Source organism: Megascapheus bottae, unplaced genomic scaffold, assembly GCF_031878675.1.
Source record: "Megascapheus bottae isolate mThoBot1 unplaced genomic scaffold, mThoBot2.hap1 HAP1_SCAFFOLD_45, whole genome shotgun sequence".
Taxonomy (NCBI): domain Eukaryota; kingdom Metazoa; phylum Chordata; class Mammalia; order Rodentia; family Geomyidae; genus Megascapheus; species Megascapheus bottae.
The window spans coordinates 1,121,613-1,144,158 of NW_028327483.1; the positions used below are offsets into that span (position 1 = coordinate 1,121,613).

The 22,546-nt window shown below is 42.1% G+C and overlaps 1 protein-coding gene across 1 annotated transcript in view; it reads left to right on the forward strand.

Annotated features, from left to right (window-relative positions):
* The first annotated feature begins 495 nt into the window (after positions 1-495).
* Positions 496-22,546, forward strand: part of LOC150039740 (uncharacterized) — a 34,870-nt gene continuing 12,819 nt past the window's right edge. Inside the window, 3 exon segments of the mRNA XM_090327604.1 lie at positions 496-664; positions 1,603-1,786; positions 2,592-2,736. Of these exon segments, the coding sequence (XP_090183730.1) occupies positions 496-664; positions 1,603-1,786; positions 2,592-2,736 (498 nt within the window).

Consider the following 22,546-nt stretch of genomic DNA (forward strand, 5'->3'; position numbering starts at 1 on the left):
TTTACATAGGCAAATTTAGTCATATCGCTTGGGTTGTAACATGATCTTCTGACATGCACCATCTTTCAAAACATTTATCTCGTCATACTAAGACACTGTTAAAGTTATCTGTTGAGAGAAATCACTTTTGTAAAGGAATCTCAAAACATTTATAGAACAGAAAGTAAGGATAAACACATCTGTGTTAACATAAAAAAATCACATCAATATGCTTTCACAAAGGTCTAGAAAAAGAAGAAAAATTTCATTCTGAGTACATAGAAATGCTGGAGATTGTCCTATATATGTGGGACATGTGCAAATCCATATGAGAAGGTGAATTATACAGTCATAGTTGTCAGGTTTCAGAGAATCATAGCCTTCTTTCAAGAGGTCTCTCCACATCTTAAGGAAGTGTGCATTTTCTATACATTTAAGGGCAATCTCTTCCACTTGAGCTGATACTGCAGATGTGGCCTCAAGAAGTTTGGTTAATGAAAGTGATGCGTCTCCTATATGCCGAGCCACCTCTTCCAGGGGGTCCACCAGTCCAACTTAGAGCCCTCCAGCCCACACTCACGCAGGAGGAAAATTCCTCCAAAGAGGAAGAATAACACGGAGATGGCAGAGGCAGCAAGCAAACCTGAAGCTCCTCAGCTGAAGCTGTGTGGAAAGGGCTGGCACAGTGGAGCGGGACCTGAGCAGCCAAACCGCCACCAATTGTCTTTCTGATGGTTGTCTTTAATCTACTCTCTTTAATCGCCTCTTTTGCTGTCCCTTGGTTATCTCATATTGTGACAGTATTTCACCTTGTAATCTGATATATTGTATATATGAATATTTGGTTATTTGAAGTCGGATAGGTAAGGGAGGAAAACAAGATGGAGGACAGGGTGGGGAAGGGAAATGGGGACCAAGACTTGAGAAAGGGTATCAATGCCTGTGAATATAATGTAACCCTAACATATGAAAAAAAAGACACCCTGCAGATTGAGAGGAGGCTTTTGCACTTATAAATAAGTAAAACAACTAGTATCCTGAATGTACAAAGAAGACAAGAAATTCAAGAGGCTAACAGTTAACTACCCAGTTAATAAAGCCAAGTAGAGACTACTTTGTGTGTGTGTGTGTGTGTGTGTGTGTGTGTGTGTGTGTGTGTGTGTGTGTGTATGTCGCTCATGGGGCTTGAACTCTGGGCATGGGAGCTGTCCCATAAAAAGCAGCACTATGCTCTCCTGTGCCTAGCAAGCACCCATTGCCTCCCAACAACCATACCAGGGCACTTTGTCACCTGGGGTCAGCTGGGGAGGAGTGGCATGCACCATCGCTGCGCAGAAGGTGGGAGATCTGATGTTTGGAGTCCCCAAATCACACCCAGATAGACTGGAACCTTCCACAAGAAGGAGGATGTATAACTTACTAAGTGGAGAAGAAAGAATCCCTAGCACAGTGACTCCACTCTGCCCAACATTGGCGCTGGCCACGGTGATTCCGCATCCTTCCCCCACCCCGCAGGGAGTTGGTGGTAGCATCCAATTCACTGGAAGTGAGCAGCTGAAGTTCAGCTGAAGTGCCTGGGAGTTGGGGCTTGGCTCCTGCTACTTTCTTCATTGTGTTGACCAGCTCCACCCTGTAGCAAGAAAATGCAAGGCCGGAGGGCCCTGACTCAGCAGAAGGAGAAGCAGCTTCTGCAGCTGGTGGCACTGGGACTGGTGGCCCTGGTTTTCCTGCCCTATGTACTACTGTGGACTCTGCAGCAGCAGCCTGACTGGGATTGGGGGCTGGGCTGGTTCCTGTGGCCAGTTAGGTGAGTGACTTGGGGCAGAGGGGCCAGGGACGCTCCATCCACCTCCCCGGCAATGGTTTTACGACTTCGCCTCCTCATGTCTGTGTACTCAGAGAAGACTCTGGAAGGGTCAGTGCTTCCTCCTCCTCCTCCTCCTATTCCTCCACCTCCTCCTCCTCCTCCTCCTCCTCCTCCTCCTCCTCCTCCTCCTCCTCCTCTTCTTCTTCTTCTTCTTCTTCTTCTTCTTCTTCTTCTTCTTCTTCTTCTTCTTCTTCTGCTTCTTCTTCTTCTGCTTCTTCTTCTTCTTCTTCTTCTTCTTCTTCTTCTTCTTCTTCTTCTTCTTCTTCTTCTGCTTCTGCTTCTGCTTCTGCTTCTGCTTCTGCTTCTGCTTCTGCTTCTTCTGCTTCTTCTGCTTCTTCTTCTTCTTCTTCTTCTTCTTCTTATTATTATTATTATTATTATTATTATTGCTGTTATTATTAATGCCAGATGGGGTAAACTGAGGCACCTAGGACAGAGATTTATCCACTCGACAGAGATAGAATTAGAACCCAGGGCCCTTGATAACCAATCCAGAAATGTTGCTTCGAATTACCAGACTTTATTTAGTCTTCTTTTTTCTGTTGCCTACTCCTGTCCCCTGACCTGCTCAAGCATTCTCATTCTGGGAAGCACCCTGTCTGCATGTCTGTATCCAGGGTGTGGTGCCTTGGGTAGGACTGGTTCCCTCTTCACCTCTGCTCCCCACCATCACCCCCAACTGCTGATTCTGGTATTTCTTCTCAGGCAATCTGTTTTACAATTTACCTACTCCCCTCACCCTCAGCAGCTTTACCCTTACTATTTCTTTGTCAAGTCCCGTGGATTCCTTGGGGAGTGAGTGCAATGATCTTCTTGGAGTTTCAGATCCCTTGCATGGAGTGAAAGATGAATTTCTGGTTCCTGTCACTTTTGAATCTTCAGGAGTAGAGGTATCCCATTGGAGGGATTCCCCAAAATGTTCCAGAGTTTCAGTTCCCTGAGGGTAGAATGCCCCATGCCTTCCTTTCCTCCTCTGAACTGATGGGACTTGGTTGGTTTGGTTTTGTTTTGTTGACACTTTTGGTCATTGAACTGAGGCCTGAACACTGTCCTTGAGCTTTCTCAAGGCTAGAGCTCTACCACTTGTGCCACAGCACCACTGCCAGCTTTTTTGTATGTATGTGGTAATGAGGAATTGAATCCCCGTCTTTGTGCATGCTAGGCAAGTACTCTCCAAAACTCCTGGCCCCAGGACATGGTATTTCTTGTACTACAAACTGATCATAATCACAGATCATGGTCAGAATTGTGCCTCTTTGAAACTCACTCATAAACCTGCACAGGTGTACATGCATTTCTACCAAATTAGTATTTTCTTCCTTCATGTGTGTATGAGTATTCAGATCCTGGGTCTTGAGCTCGGGACCTGTGCGCTGACCTTTAGAAATTTTCACTCATGCTGGCACCCAACTTCTGGCTTTTTGGTGGTTCATTGGAGATAGAAGTCTTACCGCATTAACTGCCTGGGTAGGCTTAGAGCCAGGATTCTCAGATCCTAGTCCCTTATGTGAATCACTGGCACCTGGCTTGGACTAGCATTTTCCTGCTCCATCATATTACTTCAAATCTCTCATCTTCTGGCAAGTATATGGCCAGAAGTTTGTATTGCTTTGTATAGTGGGATATTTCAGATTTGTTCATGGGGTTGTGTATCAGAGTCAGACTTCAGTGAGTATTGGCTGTCCTCAAGGGAAGAGGCTGACTTTGAGGTTGATGGTTTTCTTTTCTCCTCAGTATCAGGCTGTTATCTGTTTTGGTATCTTGAGCATAGAGGATTCTTTGTCACAGACCTAATCCATAGGGGAGTAACAATTCTACCAAGTTGTTGCAAACTGCCAGGAGATCTTTATTTATGTATATTTTTGTGAGTCATAGGGCTTGACTTCTGGCCTGGGCAATGTCCCTGAGCTCTTCAGCTCAAGGCTACCACCCTACCCCTGGGCCTGTGGTTGTCCCTGATCTCTTCAACTCAAGGCTACCACCTTACCCCTGGAGCCACAGTCCCACTTTGTTGGGAGCCAGAGTGGAATCAAACTGTTCCTTGATTTGCATCAGACAATGGCTTTATTGTCTTATTGTTTTCTGGCCTTATTCTGTTTAAATGACCTGAGATTTACCATATGAATGTAACACCTGGAAGTTCCCTGGGTTTCAAGAAGGGAGATAAGCCTGGAGGGGAGAATAAATGAGGCGGCAGTTTTTACCTGGGCTGCAGACCTCCCGGACCCCATGTGTTTGTCTCTCTTCTATTTTTTCCAGTCCCTGCCCCCTATTTCAGGAACCCCAATTTGCTGCCGGTAGGCCCCAGCAACTGGGGCCCGAACAGGGACCCTGAAAATCTGGGACGAAGGTGAAGGACTCCCCCCTGTGGTGAGTAACACATCATAGGACTATTAAGAGAGGATCTTAAGAGAGTGTACAGTCAGGAGTAAAAATTATGGGTCAAACTCATAGCCATAGGTCATATGTACCGATCTTAACAGGCCTACTTGAAGCCCACGGAACGTGGGTGGAAAAAGGGGTGCTTCAGAGCTTCCTACAGTTTGTCGAGGAGGCATGCCCGAGGTCTATAGAGGAGGAAATCCTATAAACCTGGCAGCGGATAGGAAAAGGAATTCAAGATTATTATAATGTATATGGCCCCGAAAAGACCCCAGTAGAGGCTATTAATGTATGGGATTTAGTAAGTGAATACATGAATCCTCAACATGAGAATGCTGAACTTAATCTTGAATTCAGGGAAATTTATGAATTAAAGGACCCTTCTGAAAAACCTGGGCTGCAGACCTCCCAGACCCGAAGTGTTTGTCTCTCTTCTATTTTTTCCAGTCCTGGCCCCTTATTTCAGGAACCCCAATTTGCTGCCGGTAGGCCCCGGAACCACTTCCTGTTTTCTAGTGCTTAATTAGAGATAAGAGTCTCACAGACTGTGCCCTAGGGTAGCTTTAAACCTCCATCCTCAGTTCTCCACATCCTGAGCATCTAGGATTACAGGCATGAGCCCCCACACCCAGCTTTATGGTAGATCTTTACTGGTCTGAAACTGAAGAACATTAGAACACTTCTTTCCTCAACCCAAGATTCAAATCTTGATAGCCAGCCTAAGCTTTCTCCTCTCTATATCTTGTGTGTGTGTTTCTTTCTTGAATCTCTTTCCTGAAGTGGTTGGGATGCCAGGACTGGATCCTCAGCTCTGCTGTGGATTTACTGCGTGTGTTCATCATCAACCATCTCTGTCTCTAGACCTTAATTTCTCTATCTGTAGACTATGATTAATGGAGAGAAGAGCCATTAGTGACTTGGCTGCTTTTGAACCTTGATCCTCAGATCTCAGCTTTCTGAGTAGCAAGGATTACAGATGTGAGCCACAGTGCTGACAATTCTTTTTTTTTTGTAGGTCATGGGGCTTGAACTGGCTTGGGTGCTGCCCTTGAGCTCTTCAGATCAAGACTACCCTCGTACCCTTGAGCCAAGCCCCACATATGATTTTCTAGAGATTATCTGGAGTCTCAAGTCCTCAGTCTGGGCTGGCTGAGAACCTAGATCCTCCTATCACAGCCTCGTGAGTGGCTAGGATTACAAATGGGAAGCACCCCACTGACTTTTTTTTAATTCCAGTGATGTGGCTTAGCCTCTTTTTTCCCCGTCAATTTTTCCTCCTGAGCCATAGGACTACTGGAATTTTCTGAGTAATTTATTTGACGTGAGAGTCTCATGGAGTTTTCTGCACATGGTGGCTTGGAACTGCAGTCCTCAGGTGTCAGCCTTCTGAGTAGCAAGGACTATGGGTGCAAGTGTTCTCCCCACTTCATATTTTTTTGCCCGTCCTAGACTTTGAATTTAAGGACTGAGTACTGTCCTTGAACTTTCTCAATGGCTAGAGCTCTATCACTAGAGCCTCAACACCATTTCCAGCTTTTTTCTAGGTGTGTAGTACTGAGGAATTGAACCTAGGTCTTTGTACATGCTAGGCAAGCACTCTACAAATAGGCCAGAATCCTGGTCCCCTAGTTCATATTTTTATTGGCTTTTTTGGCTTACAATTGGAACCGTGTGAGCCACATCTTCTGTTTTGGTTCTCTGTAGTTTTATTTTTCCTGTTAATTGTTGATGAGTCATAGACTGGGCTGGGAATGTGGCTTAGTGATAGAGTGCTTGCCTAGCATACATGAATCCCTGTGTTCAGTTTCCGAGTACCACATAAACAGAAAAACTGGAAGTGACACTGTGACCAAAGAGCCCAGGTCCTGAGTTCAAGACCCAGGAATGGCTCATGCATGTAATCCTACCTACCCAGGAAGCTAAGAGCTGAGGATCACCATTCACAGCCAGCCTGAGCATGGGATCTCACATATAATGGAGGAAAACAAAGGATCTCTTCCACAGGCTAATGGATAAGGTCTGGGAAGACAAGTCTAAGGTCCCCATGAAGAGCAATGGATTGGATGGCGGTGACATACCATGCTCTAAGAAACCCCTGTATGGAAACTTTTCATTAGTTAGCTGAAGAAATTATTAACGGTCTGTGAGCTGTGCTCACAATCAGTGCCCAAGCTCTGAGTTCAAGCCACAGCACCAACAGCACAAAACAATACAACAAGAAAACACAACAACACAAAACAAGAACAACCAAAAACCCTTAGAGGAAAGTCAGAATTCAAACACTAGTCACCAAAAATTCCTTAACATTTTATATATGGATTTTTGGAGTGTCCAAGAAATTCATTGTTAGATTTTGCGAAATCTTAATTGACACAAGGGTTGTGCCTTATGTCTACTTAACAATCCTGTGATTTTATTTCAGTGTATACATTAAGTGTATATGAAAGCAGTGGAAAAAAGACCAAGAATTTAGTTTAGTTGCTGCAAATACTTTTTTTTTCTTCCTCCCTTTGGTCATGGGGCTTGAATTGTGGGCCTGGATGCTGTCCCTGAGCTTTTCAACTTCAGTCTTGTGCAACACCACTTTGAGCCACAGTGCCACTTCTGGGTTTTGGTGGTTAAAAAGGGATGAGTCATGGATTTCCATGCTGAGGATGGCATTGAACTGTGATCCTCATATCTGTTTCCGTCATTAGTAGCTAGAATTACAGATATGAACCATCTCACCTGGCATGCAAAGCATCTTGGTGGGGCAAAGGGAGGATCCTGGAACTTGAACTCAGCCTGGACACAGTCCCTGAGTTCTTCAGCTCAAGGCTACTGCAATACCCTTGAATCAAGCCCCATTTTCTGTTTTCTAGAGATTAATTGGAGATAAGAGTCTCAGGTCCTTTTGTGCCCAGGCTGGATTTGAACCTTGATTCTCAAATCTCAGCCTTCTGAGTAGCTAGGATTTAAAATACCTAAAGTGAGAGTGTGGAGAAGTTCAAAAAGTAAGTAAGTAAGTAAATAAATAAATAAATAAAAACAACGCAGACTTACAACCTCAATTACATTATTAGAACTAAAAATAAAAAACTCAACTCATCTAATGTTCATGAAACATTTTCATTTTCTAGTTGGTCTCACAGTGTTTCAGGAGGCAAACCGAGATTTTTAAAGAAGAACCTCGACTTAGCTCCCAGAGCTGTGAGAGAAAATTCCCCAGGCATCTGCACACTCCTGGACCTAGGGTATGGCATTGGTTTAACCTCTATAACAAGCTTACATTATAGCAAATTGTGGGAATTGTAGTCTACTTTGGAGTACAAATCCTCTAAATGTGCTGGAGTTTTTTTTGGGGGGGGATGGTGAGAAATGTATAGCCTTAACTGTAATTACCAGGGATAGCAGAAGTGCCTCCATTTTGTGTAGCAGCTGGTGTTTAGCTATAAAAAGAAATTGAAAATAACCAGCAAGATGTTCGCGGTCAGGGTCACCGAGAACTGGAATTGTATAAACAGGGAAATTCCAGGATAAGGAGTAGGATAAGGAGTATGTGAAAAACATCTTGTGACCAGAAGAAGGACACGTAAGCCCTTCTCTAGCCAAAAAGGAAAATTCCACTTCTGCCCAGAGTAAACCCCCAGCCTTATTTGAATTAATCAATCCCTACACTGTAACCATGCTTCTGCTTCTGTAACCGTGCTTCTGCTACCCATAAATACTCCCCTTCCCCAAGCTTCGGCGCGCAAGTCTTCTAGGAGACTTTGTCGCCCCGGGCGCCCGTGTACCCCGAATAAACCTCTTGCTGTTTGCATCCGACTGCGTGGTCTCGTTGTTCCTTGGGAAGGGTCTCCTTCCGTAGACGTCCCGTTGAGTCGGGGGTCTTACAATGGCAGGTAGGGGGATCCGTCTCCACTGTTGTTTTTCTCCGTTTACAAGACCTGGTTTCTCTCCGTTTGCCTTGCTGCTGGAAGTGCTCTGAAGTACAGTTTTGCCTTCTGTAGGTCAGAGCTCCAAGCCAAGTGCCCAGGATGTGTTCAGTGGACCTTGGGAGCTGTGACTTGAAGGGATCTCAGGCTACAGAACCAATGTCAGGTATGAACCACAAACTGGGCTCAGGACCAGCATTTACCTTCCATGTGTTCCTCCAATCTGAGGTGGAGGATTTGAGTGGGATTAATAAATTTGTGCTGCTATTAGTCTTAGCCTAAGTGCCTCCAGATGGCAGAAACTGGCTCCTGAAAGTCCTAGAGCATGTTGGGTGGTTCTCTAGACTAGGAGAACAGGAGCTATGCATTTATATTCCATGACTGAGTGATTGTGTTGTTAGCCCACGTGACCTTCTTATTCATTTTACCTAGCTGTATGCTAAGCACTTTAAAATTTGTAGCAAAATTATGAAGTGTGTGCCTGCCTTGAGTATTATTATAATTACTTTTTGGGGGCCAAATTAGTTTCTCCTAGAGGAGTTTCTGCTCTGCTACTCCCATGTTATCCCTCTTGTTTTTTGTTTGTTTGTTTGTTTGTTTTTTCCAGTCCTGGGCTTTCATTAGGCTTTTATAGTTTTCATTGAATAATTCCTTTACTTCTTTGGTTGAGTATATTCCTAAGTATTTTATTCATTGGGGGGCTACTGCGAATGGGATCATTTTCTTGATTTGGCCTTCTGTTTGTTTATTGTTGGTGTACAAGAAGGCTACTGACTTCTGAAAGTTAATTTTGTATCCTGCTACTTTGCTAAAGTAGTTTATTAATTCTAGAAGTTTAGGAGTGGAGTTTGTTGGGTCACTCAAGTAGAGGATCATGCCATCTGCGAATAGGGATAGTTTAATTTCTTCTTTCCCTACGTGTAACCCTTTGATATCCTTTTTTTGCCTTATTGCTCTGGCTAAGGTAACAGCACTGTATTGAAGAGAAGTGGAGAGAGTAGGCATCCTTGTCTATTTCCTGATTTAAAGGTGAATGGATCCAGTCTTTCACCATTTAGTATAATACTGCCTGTAGGTTTTTTCATATATGTCTTTCACTATTTTGAAGAATGTACCTCTTATTCCTATTTTTTCTAGTTCTTTCAACATGAATGGATGTTGTATTTTGTCAAATGCCTTCTTCACTTCCAGAGAGATTATCATATGATTCTTATCCTTAGCTCAATTGATGTGATGTATTACATTGATTGATTTGTGAATGTTAAACCAGCCTTGCATCTGTTCAATGAAGCCTAATTGATCATAGTGTATGATGTTTTAAATTTGTTTCTGGAATCTGTTGGCTAATATTTTAATGAGGAGTTTTGCGTCTGTGTTCATTAGAGACATAGGTTTGTAGTTTTCTTTTTTGTTGGGTCTTTCCCATGGTTTGGGGATGAGAGTGATATTAGCACAATAAAATGAGTTTGGTATTGCTCATTCTGTTTCTATTTCTAGGAAGAGTTTCAAGAGTATAGGTGTTATTTCATCTTTAAACATCTTGTATTATTCTGCAGTGAATCCATCTGGCCCTGGGCTCTTTTTGGTTGACATTTCCCTGATTGCTTCTACAATTTTGTTGTAAGAGATTGGTTTGTTCAGTTTGTTTAACTCATTGTTGTTCAGTGTGGGTAGCCTATATTTTTTTAGAAATCATCCATTTCTACTAGATTTTCTTATTGCTTTGAATATAGGCCCTGGTAGTACCTATTCATTATGGACTGAATTTCCTGGAACTCAATTGTGGTTGTTCCTGCAGGGCCTCTGATCTTGTTTGAGTCTCCCCTTTCCTTTTTTTATTAATCTTGCCAGGGGTCTATTTTGTTGACTCTTTCAAAGAACAACTTTTTGATTTATCAATTTTGTGTATAGTAGATCTTATTTCAATCTCTGATAATTCTGATTTTATTTTTGTTATTTCTGTCCTTCTAGTTGTTTTAGAATTAACTTTTTTTTTGCTCCTCTATGTGTTTCAGATTTTCTTTTTAGATTATTCACATGCTCTTCTTCTGTCTTTTTAATATGCACTCCTAGGGCGATAAGTTTGCCTCTTAGAACTGCCTTTGCTGTGTCCCATAAGTTCCTTTGTGATATTTCTTTATTGTCATTACATTCAAGGAACTTTTTAATTTCATGTCTGATCTGATCTGTTACCCAGGAGTTATTCAGAAGTGTGTTGTTCAGTTTCCAAGTAATTGAATGTTTTTTTACTTTGACTGCGTTGTTTAGAATTAGTCTGACTCCACTGTGGTCTGATTGAATGCATGGGATTATATCAGTCCTCTTGTATCTGCTTAAGTTTTCTGTGTGAACTATTATATGATCTATTTTGGAGTGTGTTTCATTTGCTGCTGGAAAAAATGTAAAAAGTTTCACCGTTGGTTGGAAGACTCTGTGTATATGTATTAAGCCCAACTGGGCTATGGTGTTGTTTAAGTCGATGATATCTTTGCTTAACTTTTGTTGAGTTGACCTGTCATTTGTTGAGAATGGTGTATTGAGGTCTCCCACTATGATTGTGTTTGAGTCTATCTTGTTCTGTAATTCTAAGAGAGTTTGACGAATTTGGGTGCTCCTGTGTTGGGGGAGTAATTGTTTATAACTGTAATATTATGGGCATGGATTGTACCCTTTACTCATATGTCTGCTGAGAGGGTATTGAACTTTGCTTCCACTTCTCTTTTGAATTCGAAGAGTTCCTTGAAAATTTCTTGCTTTCGTTTTGGGAATTAAGCCTTCATTTCTAAAATCAGCTCCTTGATTAGAGTCATATTTCGTGTCTCTTCACGTGTCATTTCTTGGGATGGTGACATCTCTCTTGTCCCTTTTCTCTTGTTTCCCTTTGGGTTTTGTGTGGGACTTTGATTATTTATATATGTCTTAATTCGTCTTTGTGCTCTTCTAGGCATCGAGAACTGTTGTTGTAAGTTCGCTCTGTGGTCGGTAGGTGGTGGTCTTTACTTGGATTGGGGCCGGTGGTTCTCAGCCAAATTGATTCCTCTGCTGACTAGGTCAGTTTGCAGTTTTTGCAGGTGTTTGGCCGGTTCCCACAGGCTGTGTGCCACTGTAGGACTAGTTCTCAGCCCAACCAGTGGCCTCACAGTGGGCCATGGGCTGGGTCTGCGCTCTTCAGTCTCAGCGGGCTGGGCGGATGGTTGGTTTTCCTGCCCTGTTACCAGGGGCTGGCTCCCGGCCAGGGTTCTGGGGTTTGGAAATTTTCAGGTGCTCTCTGGTAGGCCAACTGGTGTCCTCTCTGTTCCCGTGGGCGGGGCCCAGCCAAGGACGTGGGCTCCAAGGGCGGACCCGCCCCTTTCTGGTTCTCAGAAGGCGAGCTTGGCTACTGGACTGCCCTTCAGTTCCCTGCTATGTTTCCACCACTTTGGCCAAGAGTCTGTGACTGTGGGGGGCCCCTTGGTGCTGTTTTGTTGGGGATTCCCAGCTGGACGGTGTCCAAGTCAAAATTTTATTAGACAGATCCTGGCTTCTAGGCTTCTACACACCCCACCCACTGTTGGAAGGTAGGGTCTCAGCACCCCACACTGTCCAGATCCAGTGGCCTGGGAGAGGAACCTGTTGGGTGGGTGAGCTGGGACACCTCTACCCCCTTTGGTGAGGTGCTGGGTCTTAGTGCCCGCTCGTTTTTCAGTCTCTAGTCGAAGGCCTGGGAGAAGAACCTGTTGTGCGGGTGGTAGCAGAGACACCTGCGCCTCCCTTGGTGGAGTGCTGGGTTTTAGCGCCTGCCTACTTGTCAGTCTCCAGTCAATGGCCTGCGGGAGGGGGCTGTTGAGGGAAGGGACAGGATTCTAAATTCCTTGCCCCCCATCCTTCCCAGTCTTTTTAGGGCAGGGTGGAGGGGTCTGAGTTAAGTTCTATAGCTTGGCACCTGCTCTGCTTTCCCGATGGGTTTGGGGACATGCTGGGCTACCCGCTGGGCTAAACACTGTACTACTCACTCCTCTGAGTTTGGCTGTGGGTGCTCCATGGTGGTGGAGAATCATTCACTCCCCTTGGATCTGCACCGCAGCTTGTGGTCCACGTCTGGGTTCTGCTGCTTGCTGTTCTGGTCTGCGCTGGTTCCTGTGTCTGGCTTCTGCCGCCTGCTGGCCCCATCCTATGCTGGTTTCTGAGCTACCCGGCCTGGGCCCTCAGGCCACCAATTTTTCCAGCTTGGAGCCGGCGGTGAAGGGTGTGGGAGGGGTCCTCACGTTTTGAATTCTTTGAGAAGTTGGATGTAAGCTTTATCTGGATTTATTTTTCTGGTTTGAGTCCTTCTCTGTTGCTTCTTGAGTTTGTTGTGGATTTCTGAAGGTAGTTGGCTCATGGGAATTCCTGGTTCTCTCTTTTTTGGGAGAAGCTAGGCAGCTTCCCTATTGTCTCGGCGTGATTTTCCGGTCCCTCTTGTATAATGTTTTGAGCAGGAAAATCTGGGGCAAAATCACACAGGTTCTTTCCTGACTACCTGATTTTCCTTCTCTTGCAGCCATGCTTCCAGAATCTTGTTTTCATTCTAGACAGCAAGAAAGAATGAAAGGATCTCTGGTGAGTTGATTTTTCTCAAGTTGTTTTACATTTCATTTTATTAACCCAGGGGTGTTCGAGTGCAGGTTTGCTTCAATTTCTACATAGTTTTTTTTTTGCTGTAAGAAAAAGTCACGACCGGGAGTTTGGACAAGTGGTAGAGTGCTTGACTAGCATTCACGAAGACCTAGGTTTGATTCCTCGGTACCACATACATAGAAAAAGAAAGTCGAAAGTCGTGCTGAGGCTCAAGTGGTAGAGTTCTAGGCTTGAGAAAGTCCAAGGAAAATGCCCAGGCCCTGAGCTCAAGCCCAGGATTGGCAAAAAAAAAGAAATAAGGAAAAAAAAGTCACATTTGTTATATGATTCAGTGATACTTAGGAGGTGAAATCTCATGGAAGGTGAAGGTACACTAGTAACTGGTCAGAAATCACATACTCATGAGTAACAGCATATTATCTTAATGAAGTCTTAGTGGAGTTGCTAAAATAGGGTGGTCACACATACCTTCTAATGTTCTAGGGAACTGAGTAAGCTATAAGTATTTGCTCTCTAAGATTGCTTCTTGGACTGTTTTGTGGTCTTTGTCTTATGTGAAATTTAGGCTATGTTTGATTATGCAGTTTGTGGTCTTTCTAGAAATCCCTCTTTTTTTTAAGGTCTTCACAAAATTTTTTTTCTCTAATTTCTGTCCTCATTGTCTGTTTCCAGCTCACTAGTTTTCTTCATTTCTCTTTGGTTTGCATCTGTTTTTCTCTGTCTCTTTTTCTTTTACCCAGTCCATCTTCCATCCTTAGGTCTTTCACTTTTTTCGTTTTCTTCAAATGATCTGTCTTGGAGCTAGTTTTCCTGCCAGATTTCCTAATCAATTTTGCTTTGTGGACATGACTTTTCAAATTGATATTTTGCTTTTTCTTTTTTCGTTTTTTTTGGCAGGTGTGGGTCTTGAACTCTGGGCTTGGATGCTGTCCTTGAGCTCTTCAGCTCAAGACTACCACCCTACCCCTTGAGCCACAGAGCCACTCCTGGTTTTCTAAGTGGCTAATTGGAGATGAGAGTCTCATGCCTGGGTTCTATTTGGGCTGGCTTTCAACTTTGAACCGAGATTCTCAGATCTTAGCATCCAGAGTAGCTAGGATGACAAGCGTGAGCCATCCACACCCTGAAAATTGATTCTTTTCTTATCAACGTAGGAAAATGTTAACTGTTATCCTAGACAATGAAGCATCTGTATTAATACTACAATCAGAGCCAAGAAAGAGTTTGGGAGAGACACTTGTTCACTTATTTTTTTGAGTCTGTAAGCTAGAGCCCAAAGAAAGTCCAGATGTGAATTTCACCTTACCTAGACTTAAAGGCCAACAGCAGGGCCATGAGTGTGGCCTAGTGGTAGAATGCTTGCCTAGTATGCAAGAAGACCTAGGTTCAATTCCTCAGGACCACATACACAGAGAAAGCCAGAGTTGCCAAGCGCAGTGGCTCACACTTGTGATCCTAGCTACTCAGGAGGCTGAGATCTGAGGATCACGGTTCAAAGCCAGCCTGGGCACTAAAGACTGTGAAGCTCTTATCTCCAATCAATCAGTAGAAAATGGGAAGTGGTCTGTGACTCAAGGGATAGGGGAGTAGCCTTGAATTGAGGAGCTCAAGGACAGCGCCCAGGTTCAGAGTTCAATCCCCAGGACCCACTAAATCATATAAAGAAAAAGCCAGAAAAGTTGCTCTGGCTCATGTGGAAGATTGCCTGCCTTGAAGAATGCCCAAGAACAGTGCTCAAGCCCTGAGTTCAAGACCAAGGCCTGGCAAAAAACAAAAGTCAACAGCCTCCAGTTTTCAGTTCGCAGCCTTTGCAGCACTCAGGAAGGTGAAGAGGGTTGGGTAGGGTCTCTTAACTCTCTCCAGATTTGTCTATTTTAACCCTTCCTTGTCCAGCTCTCAGAGTGTTGTCAGGGTGGAGTTCCAAACTCTCAGATTTTTTTTACCTTCAGCTCAAATTCAGGGCTCCCTACAAGAAATTTATTTATTTATTTAGCCAATCCTGGTCTTGAACTCAGGGCCTGAGAAGTGTTCTTCAGTTTTCTTAAGGCTAGAGCTTTACCACATGAACCACAGCACCACTTCTGACTTCTTCTATGCATGTAGTACCAATGAGTCCAACCCAGGTTTTCCTACATGCTAAGCAAGCACACTCCTGATTGTATTGCCTTTATGTTGTCTAACCTCATTGGATGTGGTACTGTAGTTTTGTTTTTGCTTTTCACTACTTTTGAAGATTCTCATCCACTGCCAGTGTAAGTTACATGATTGTATTGATATTAAATAATACAGTGAGTAGGGATTTTATAATTGAAATAGCGCTGTTGGCAAAATCTAACACACATTTGCTTTGGAATTGCTTTTTGATTTCTCAAGAAGTTCAGTACAAGCTAACATGTGTGGCATATATCCACTGGGAGAAATGATTCAGGAATATGTGATACATTTGACAGGAGTTAGTGAAAAGATACAAAAACTTAAAGGAGGATACACATATTATAATAATTTTCTCTTTTGTCCATCTGGGTTTGTTATTAATTCCATTTGTAGGTAAAAACTTTAAAATGTTTCCAAACACTTCATTTGTTATTTCAACAGGAAAAGAGACATTTATATGCCTGATAAAGTTCATAGAATTCAGATTTTTCCGTATTTTTGTCGATTTTTTTTGGGTGGGTCATTGAGCTTGAACTCAGCCTGGCACTGACCCTGAGTTCTTCAGCTCAAGGTTACCACCTTACCCTGGAGGCAAGCCCCACTTCCCATTTTCTAAAGGTAAATTTGCAATAAGAGTCTCACGTCTTTTTGTGCCAGGATGGCTTTAAACCTTGATCCTCAGATCTCAGCCTTCTGAGTATCTAGGGTTATAGAAGGGAAGTAAGCTACCACACCCTCTATGCCCAACTTTCTGAGCACTGTCCTTCAGCTTTCCTCAAGCCTAGTGATCTACTACTTGAGCCAGAATGTAGTCTAGGATGGCTAGAAATCCTTCTTGAATTTCCAAAGATCAGGGAGTATAGGTGTGTCCCATCCTGTGTGGCAAAATTAACTATTGTTTAGGGTATAGTTCGCTCTTTCTTCTATCCATCTACAGCAATTTCCATTTTCCACATATAATCGTTAAACATGCAGCTCCTGTTCCTCTCCATTCTCTGGAACCATCATGCTTTTTGGCTCAATAAGTTTGTTGAAAGCTCTGGAAGGGAAGTCATATCCTAGCTGTTCCTTTATGACTGCTGTATTTTACTTAGTTTACTGTATTGAAGATTCATGTGTAATATATAGTAAAATGTTCTTCCTTTTTAATGCACTGTTTTGCATACTTCTATCTTTTGGTTATTATGAATAGTTGTGAAGTAATGCTCCACATATTTGTTCTAGTCTTTGCTTTCTCTTCCGTTAGGTACAAATCTAGCAATAGAAGTGTTGGACCACATTCCTATGTAATTCTATATTTAGTTCTTTTTTAGCACTCTCCACGCAATTTTTGATTGTTTTATATTCCTTGCAGAAATATACCAAAGTTCTCTTTCTTCTCACAATCTTCCCAGCAATAGTTAGACTTTGGAGTTGGTTTTTGTTTGTGTGTGTGTGTCTGTGTATGTGTTTGTGTGTGTGTCTGTGTCTCTGTGTGTTTGTGCTTCTTTTTGTTTAAAACTATGATTATATTAAAATATTTAAAGTAGTTATTTCATTGTAATTCTATTTTTTCTCATGACTATTAATATTGAACTTCCTTCTATATTTTGAACCACTATTTGTATATATCCTTTTTAGAAAAGCCTCTCCAATCTCAAATTTTTTCCCTTTTATTGAGAGGGAGGAGGAAAATCATGGGGCTTGGACTTTAGGCTGCGAGCTCTTCAGTTCAGTGCTACTGTCCTGCCCTTTGTATTGCCCCTGAGTTCTTCAGCTCAATGCTCCCTACCACTCTACCCCTTGAGCCACTTCCCATTATTTACAGAACAAGGGTAATCCTCAGTCTTTTTGAAAAAGTAAAATGTACATTAAACTTGTAGTATAAAACAGCAAGAAATAAATTTCTGGCAAGGTGCAGTGACTTATACCTGTAATCCTTGCTACTCAGATCCAGGGTGATATCAAAGGATTTGGTTCAAAGCCAGGCTGGCCATTAAAAATTCTGCAAGACTCATCTACAGTTGACCACTAGAATATGGTAAGAGGCAGTGTGGCTTCAGAGGTACGGTGATAACCTTGAGCTGAAGAGCTCAAGAACAGAGACCAGGCCCAGAGTTCAAGCCCTACAACCCACAAAAAAAGAAAAAAAGTTTCTTCCCCAACTGATTATTATGCCAGACATAGGAAATTAACATTCTGGATGTACTTCACTGTATTACTACTTGATACCAGAAGAGTTTCCAATATTCTCACAGTACCAGTATATGCCATAATATAATGTAGTTTCTTTTCAAAGGAATAATTCCACTTATAACCTAAATCTACTCCCCCAGCCTTGTTGGTACCACAATTGCTCTACCACGAAATGCCACAAGCTAATGGCTTTGTCAGTACCAAAATTGCTTTACCACAATATGCCACAAACCATTAACCATTTTCTGGTGGGTAATTGGAAATGAGACTCATGGAATTTTGTGCCAGGCTGGCATTGAACCATGGTCCTCAGATCTCAATCTCCTGAATAGCTAGGATGACAGGCGTGAGCCACCAGCACCTGGCTTGTGTTTTTATTTTTGTGGGTCATGGGATTGAACTCTGGGCCTAGGCACCATCCCTAAGCTCTTCAGGTCAATATTTTTTTAAATCTAAAGCATTCATGTAGAAGAATAAAATTACAGACATGGAGTGCCTATAACTCAGGACTAATTACTTGATGGGCATGTGCCATTACAGAAGCTGGTGTCTTTTGATGATGTAGCTGTGGATTTCAGCTGGGAGGAGTGGCAGGATCTGGACAATGCTCACAGGATCCTGTACAGAGATGTAATGCTGGAGACCTACAGCAATCTCGTGTGATTAGGTGAGCAAAAGTCAAATTAACTTGCAAGGTCAAGTGCCTTGGTATTCTGGAGATACGTGAATAATTATCAAACTTTCAATGCTATTTAAATGTAAGATTCCAGTCCCTGAGCAGTATCATTTCTTTCTAAAGTAAACCTAAGATTATTTTGTTCTCATTCTTCAGGATAACTAATCAGCACTTTCACAAAAGTTCTAAATGATGTTCCCACTAATGGAGATGACATTCCAAACTTACGCAGTAATTGTAAGTGGATAAACAATCCAGAATAGAATATATATATATATATCATTATTGGAAATAAGATCTACAAATCACTAAACAATGAGTTTATAATGGAAACCTGACACTAGGTGCAATGTTTCATGCCTGTAATCTTAAAACACTCAGGAGGAAGAAATCTGAGCATTCTAATTTGAAGCCAGCAATGGCAGAAAAGTTCCCATGAAACTCTATAACTCCAATTAACCCCTCAAAAATGTTAGTGGAGGGCCGAAAGTTTGGCCTGTGGTTGAGTGCTTTCCCAGCATGCATGAAAACCCATGTATGTTAGTGGAGCTGGAACACAAACTGGTATTTTTCTAGCCATGAGCAAGACGGATAAGTGTATGCCATACAGAATGAATCCAGAACTGGGGAAAAGTCAACCATGGAGACAGTGAGAAATGAGAAAAAAGATTTAATAGCTACCTTGTGAGTGGGATATCTGTGATCTTACAGCAATGATGACACAGCATAAGCAATAATTTTCCACTGTTTCTAATTTACAGGGCCCTGTGTTCCCAAACCTGTACTGATTGTCAAGTTAGAGCAAGGTGCAGAACCATGGATAGTAAATTCCTCTGACAAGAATATCACAGGTGAGATCATACATCTTCATATTGATGTGGAGTCTGAACCCCATTGGTAAGTTCATGTTGTGATATACTGAGTAATAATGTTCTTTGTTACCCTAAGTCGTGTGTGGAACCTAGGTAATTCTTTGTGAATGAATCAAGAATCATTTTTTTTCCAGTCCAGTGCTTGGGCTCAGGGCCTGAGCACTGTCCTTGGGATTTCCAAAGGCTAGATATCTAACACTTCATCCATAGAACCACTTCTGGCTTTTTTCTTTGTATGTGGTACCATGGAACTGAACCAGGTCTTTGTGCATGCTAGGCTAAGCTCCCGGCAGCAAGCATCATATGGTGATATAATGAATTATATGTGGCAGCAGAGTCGAAGGTAGATTTCTCTGTTGAAATCACTGTGAAGCAAAATAAAATGAGAAATTCGGAGCCGATGGCTCACACCTTTAATCCTAGCTACTTAGGAGGCTGAGATCTGAGCATCAAGGTTCAAAGCCAGACTGATCAAAAAGGCCCTTAGACTCTTCTCTCCAATGAGCCAGTAGATAATGGGAAGTGGGGTGAGGATAAAGAAGTAGGGCAGTAGCCTTTATCTGAAGAGCTCAGGGACAATATCCAGCTCACGAATTCAAGTCCCATGACTACAAAACAAGACAGAAAGAAGGAAGGACATGTAGAAATGAGATTTCATTTTCTTTGAAACTAAGACTATAAAGGATTGAGGAAACCAGGAATAAGTCAGGGCTTTATTCTCTCTTAGTTTAATGGCTTTCCCCTGGCAGGCAGAGACTGTTATTCAGAACAATATCTTTCCAGCCAGGAGTTGAGCCCAGTGGTAGAGTGCTTGCCTTGCATACACAAAGACAAGGGTTCAATTACTGGGTACCACATACACAGAAAAAGCCAGTAGTAGTGAATTAATTGGTAGGGTTCTAGCCTTGAGAAAACCCAAGGACAGTGATCAGGTCCTAAGCTCAAGCCCAGGACTGGAAGGGAAAAAAATGAAGTTTTAGTCTAGAGAAGATAATTAACTAGACAATGAGCTGGAGATTTTCTGGTCTTCCATGGTTCTGAGGGATAGGAGTGTCAGAAAAAGAATGTTGATGAGAATTCAAATGGAAAGAAATAAATTTCAAAATTCCCACAAATACCTTAATTGAGACTTTAGTGAGAAGGTATAACTGAAGGGATATAGGTATAAGTCCTTCCTCTCAAGAACCATTCTTTCTTAGATCAAAGGCAAATGGACATATAAACCACTCTTGTGGCCTCTGGATCTAGAAAATATTCCTCTTCCCTACTTAATGGTGAAGAAGCAAAACAGCATTGGAGCTCGGTAACATAATCCTAGCTGGCACTAAGGATCTGAGTATCAAGTTTCAAAGCCAGCCTGGACACAAAAGGACCTGAGACTCTTATTTCTTGGTAACCTCAAGGAAACAGGAAGTGAGTCTGTAGCTCAAGGATAGGGGCAGTGGCCTTCTGCTGAAGAGTTCAGGGACAGGGCCCAGTCCTATGAAGTAGAAAAAAAAAGAAAGAAAGAAGGAAAAGAAAAAAAAAGAAAGTTTAAAATAAGCAAAGCAGCACAATACATAAATTATTTCACAAAAATAAAAGAAAGGCAGCTATTTCCCAATGTATAAACAAAACAGTATTTCAAAAAACAGCTGCAGGTATACTATACACAGTACTGAGCTTAAAACTGTTGCAATACATAGTTGCATAATATGAATAAATATTTCCTGTGATATAAAAACAAAACTAAAACACAGAAAAATATGATTGGTCATTGTAAAATATCATTTTCTTAGTATGTTAGGAGAAACACATATATTTTTTTCCTTTTTTTTATTAGATTTTTTTATTGTAATTAGTAAAAGGGTTACATGATATTTGCCAGATAGAAGGTGCGTTAATTCACATACACTGATACCCTTTCACATGTCTTGGTACCCATTTCCCTCCCCCCCCACACCCCCCACCCGTCTTGGTTTTCTCCCCTTCCCTATCAAATTTAAAATATCCAAATACAAATAAATTCAATATATCAGATAACAAAGTGAGATACTATACCAATATGAGATAACAAGGGACAGCAAAGGAGATGAGAGACAACATAGTACATTAAGGACAACAATCATTCATTATATGGCTTTGTTTCACTATCCTGGAGTTCCTTTTAATTAGCTTCACATTATATGTCCGTATGTATCAAGATTTTGCTCTATTGCAAATCTCTGCTAGTAGAGCCCAAGGTTTCTACTGATTATGACGAATGAGGGAAACCATTGAGCCTAAGTTCCTTTGAGTCTGGCTTACTTCACTTAATATGATTTTTTCTAAGTCTTTCCATTTCCTAACAAATGGGGCGATGTCATTCTTTCTGACAGCAGCATAGAATTCCATTGTGTACAAATACCACAACTTGTTGATCCACTCATCAACTGAGGGACATCTAGGTTGGTTCCATATCTTTGCTATGGTGAATAGTGCTGCAATGAACATTGTTGTGCTAGTGGGTTTAGTATGTCCTTGTTTCTGGATGGTTGGGTAAATGCCAAGTAGTGGAATTGCTGGGTCATAGGGGAGCTCTATGTTTAGCCTTTTGAGGCACTGCCACACTGCTTTCCATAGTGGTTGAAAGAGTTTGCACTCCCACCAACAGTGTAGTAGTGATCCCTCCTGGCGACATCCCCTCCAGCATCTGTTGTCACTCGTTTTCCTAATCCTGGCCATTCTAGCTGGAGTGAGGTGGAATCTTAGAGTTGTTTTGATTTGCATTTCTTTTATGACCAGAGATGTTGAGCATTTCTTCATGTGTCTATAGGCCATTTTTGTTTCTTCTTCAGAGAAGACTCTCTTTAAGTCTTTGGCCCATTTTTTAATGTGATGGTTGTTACTTTGGAGGTTAGTTTTGGAGTGATTCAATTTTTTGAGTTGTTGATATATTTTAGATATGAGGCCTTTGTCCGTTTTTTGGTTGGTGAAGATCTTCTCCCACTCTGTAGGCTTCCTGATTAGTTTACTAGCTATGTCCTTTGCCATACAAAAGCTCTGCAGTTTAAGGCAGTCCCACTTATCCAGCCTTTCTCTGATTTGTTGTGATTCTTGGTCCTTATTAAGAAAGTTTCGACCTGTGCCAAGGAGGCCTAGTGTATCTCCTATTCCTTCCTGTAGAGTTTTCAGTGTGTCAGCTTTTACCTCCAGGTCTTTGATCCATTTGGAGTTAATTCTAGTGCAAGGTGACAAAGAAGGATCCAGCTTTAGTTTTCTGCAGGTGCTTAACCAGTTCTGCCAGCACAACTTGTTGAAGAGGCTGTCTTTCTTCCATTGTATTTTTTTGGCTCCCTTGTCAAAGATTAGGTGGCCATAGGTCTGTGGTTTAATATCTGGGTCGTCAGTTCTATTCCATTGGTCTTCAGGCCTGTTCCTGTGCCAGTACAAAGCTGTTTTGAGGATTATAGCTCTGTAATAGTGTCTAAAGTTTGGAATTGGAATTCCTCCAGCGCTGTTCTTTCTGCTAAGAAGTGTTTTTGCTATACGGGGTCTTTTATTATTCCATATGAAATTTTGGATTGCCTCTTCTATTTCTTTAAAGAATGACATTGGTATGTTGATGGGTATTGCATTGAATTTGTAGATAGCTCTTGGCAAGGTTGTCATTTTCACAATGTTGATTCTTCCAATCCAGGAGCATGGGAGGTTTTTCCATTTCCTTACTTCTGCTTTAATTTCCTTTTTTAGGGTTTTAAAGTTTTCGTCGAAAAGGTCCTTTACATTCTTAGTTAAGCTAATTCCTAGGTACTTTATTTTCTTTGAGGGTATTGTGAAAGGAGTTTCTTTCCTGATTCTTGCCTCGTTCCTCTCACTGTTGGCATATAGGAAGGCAGTTGATTTTTGAGGGTTGATTTTATGGCCTGCTACCCTTCCAAAGCTTTGAATCAGCTCAAGGAGCTTGGGAGTA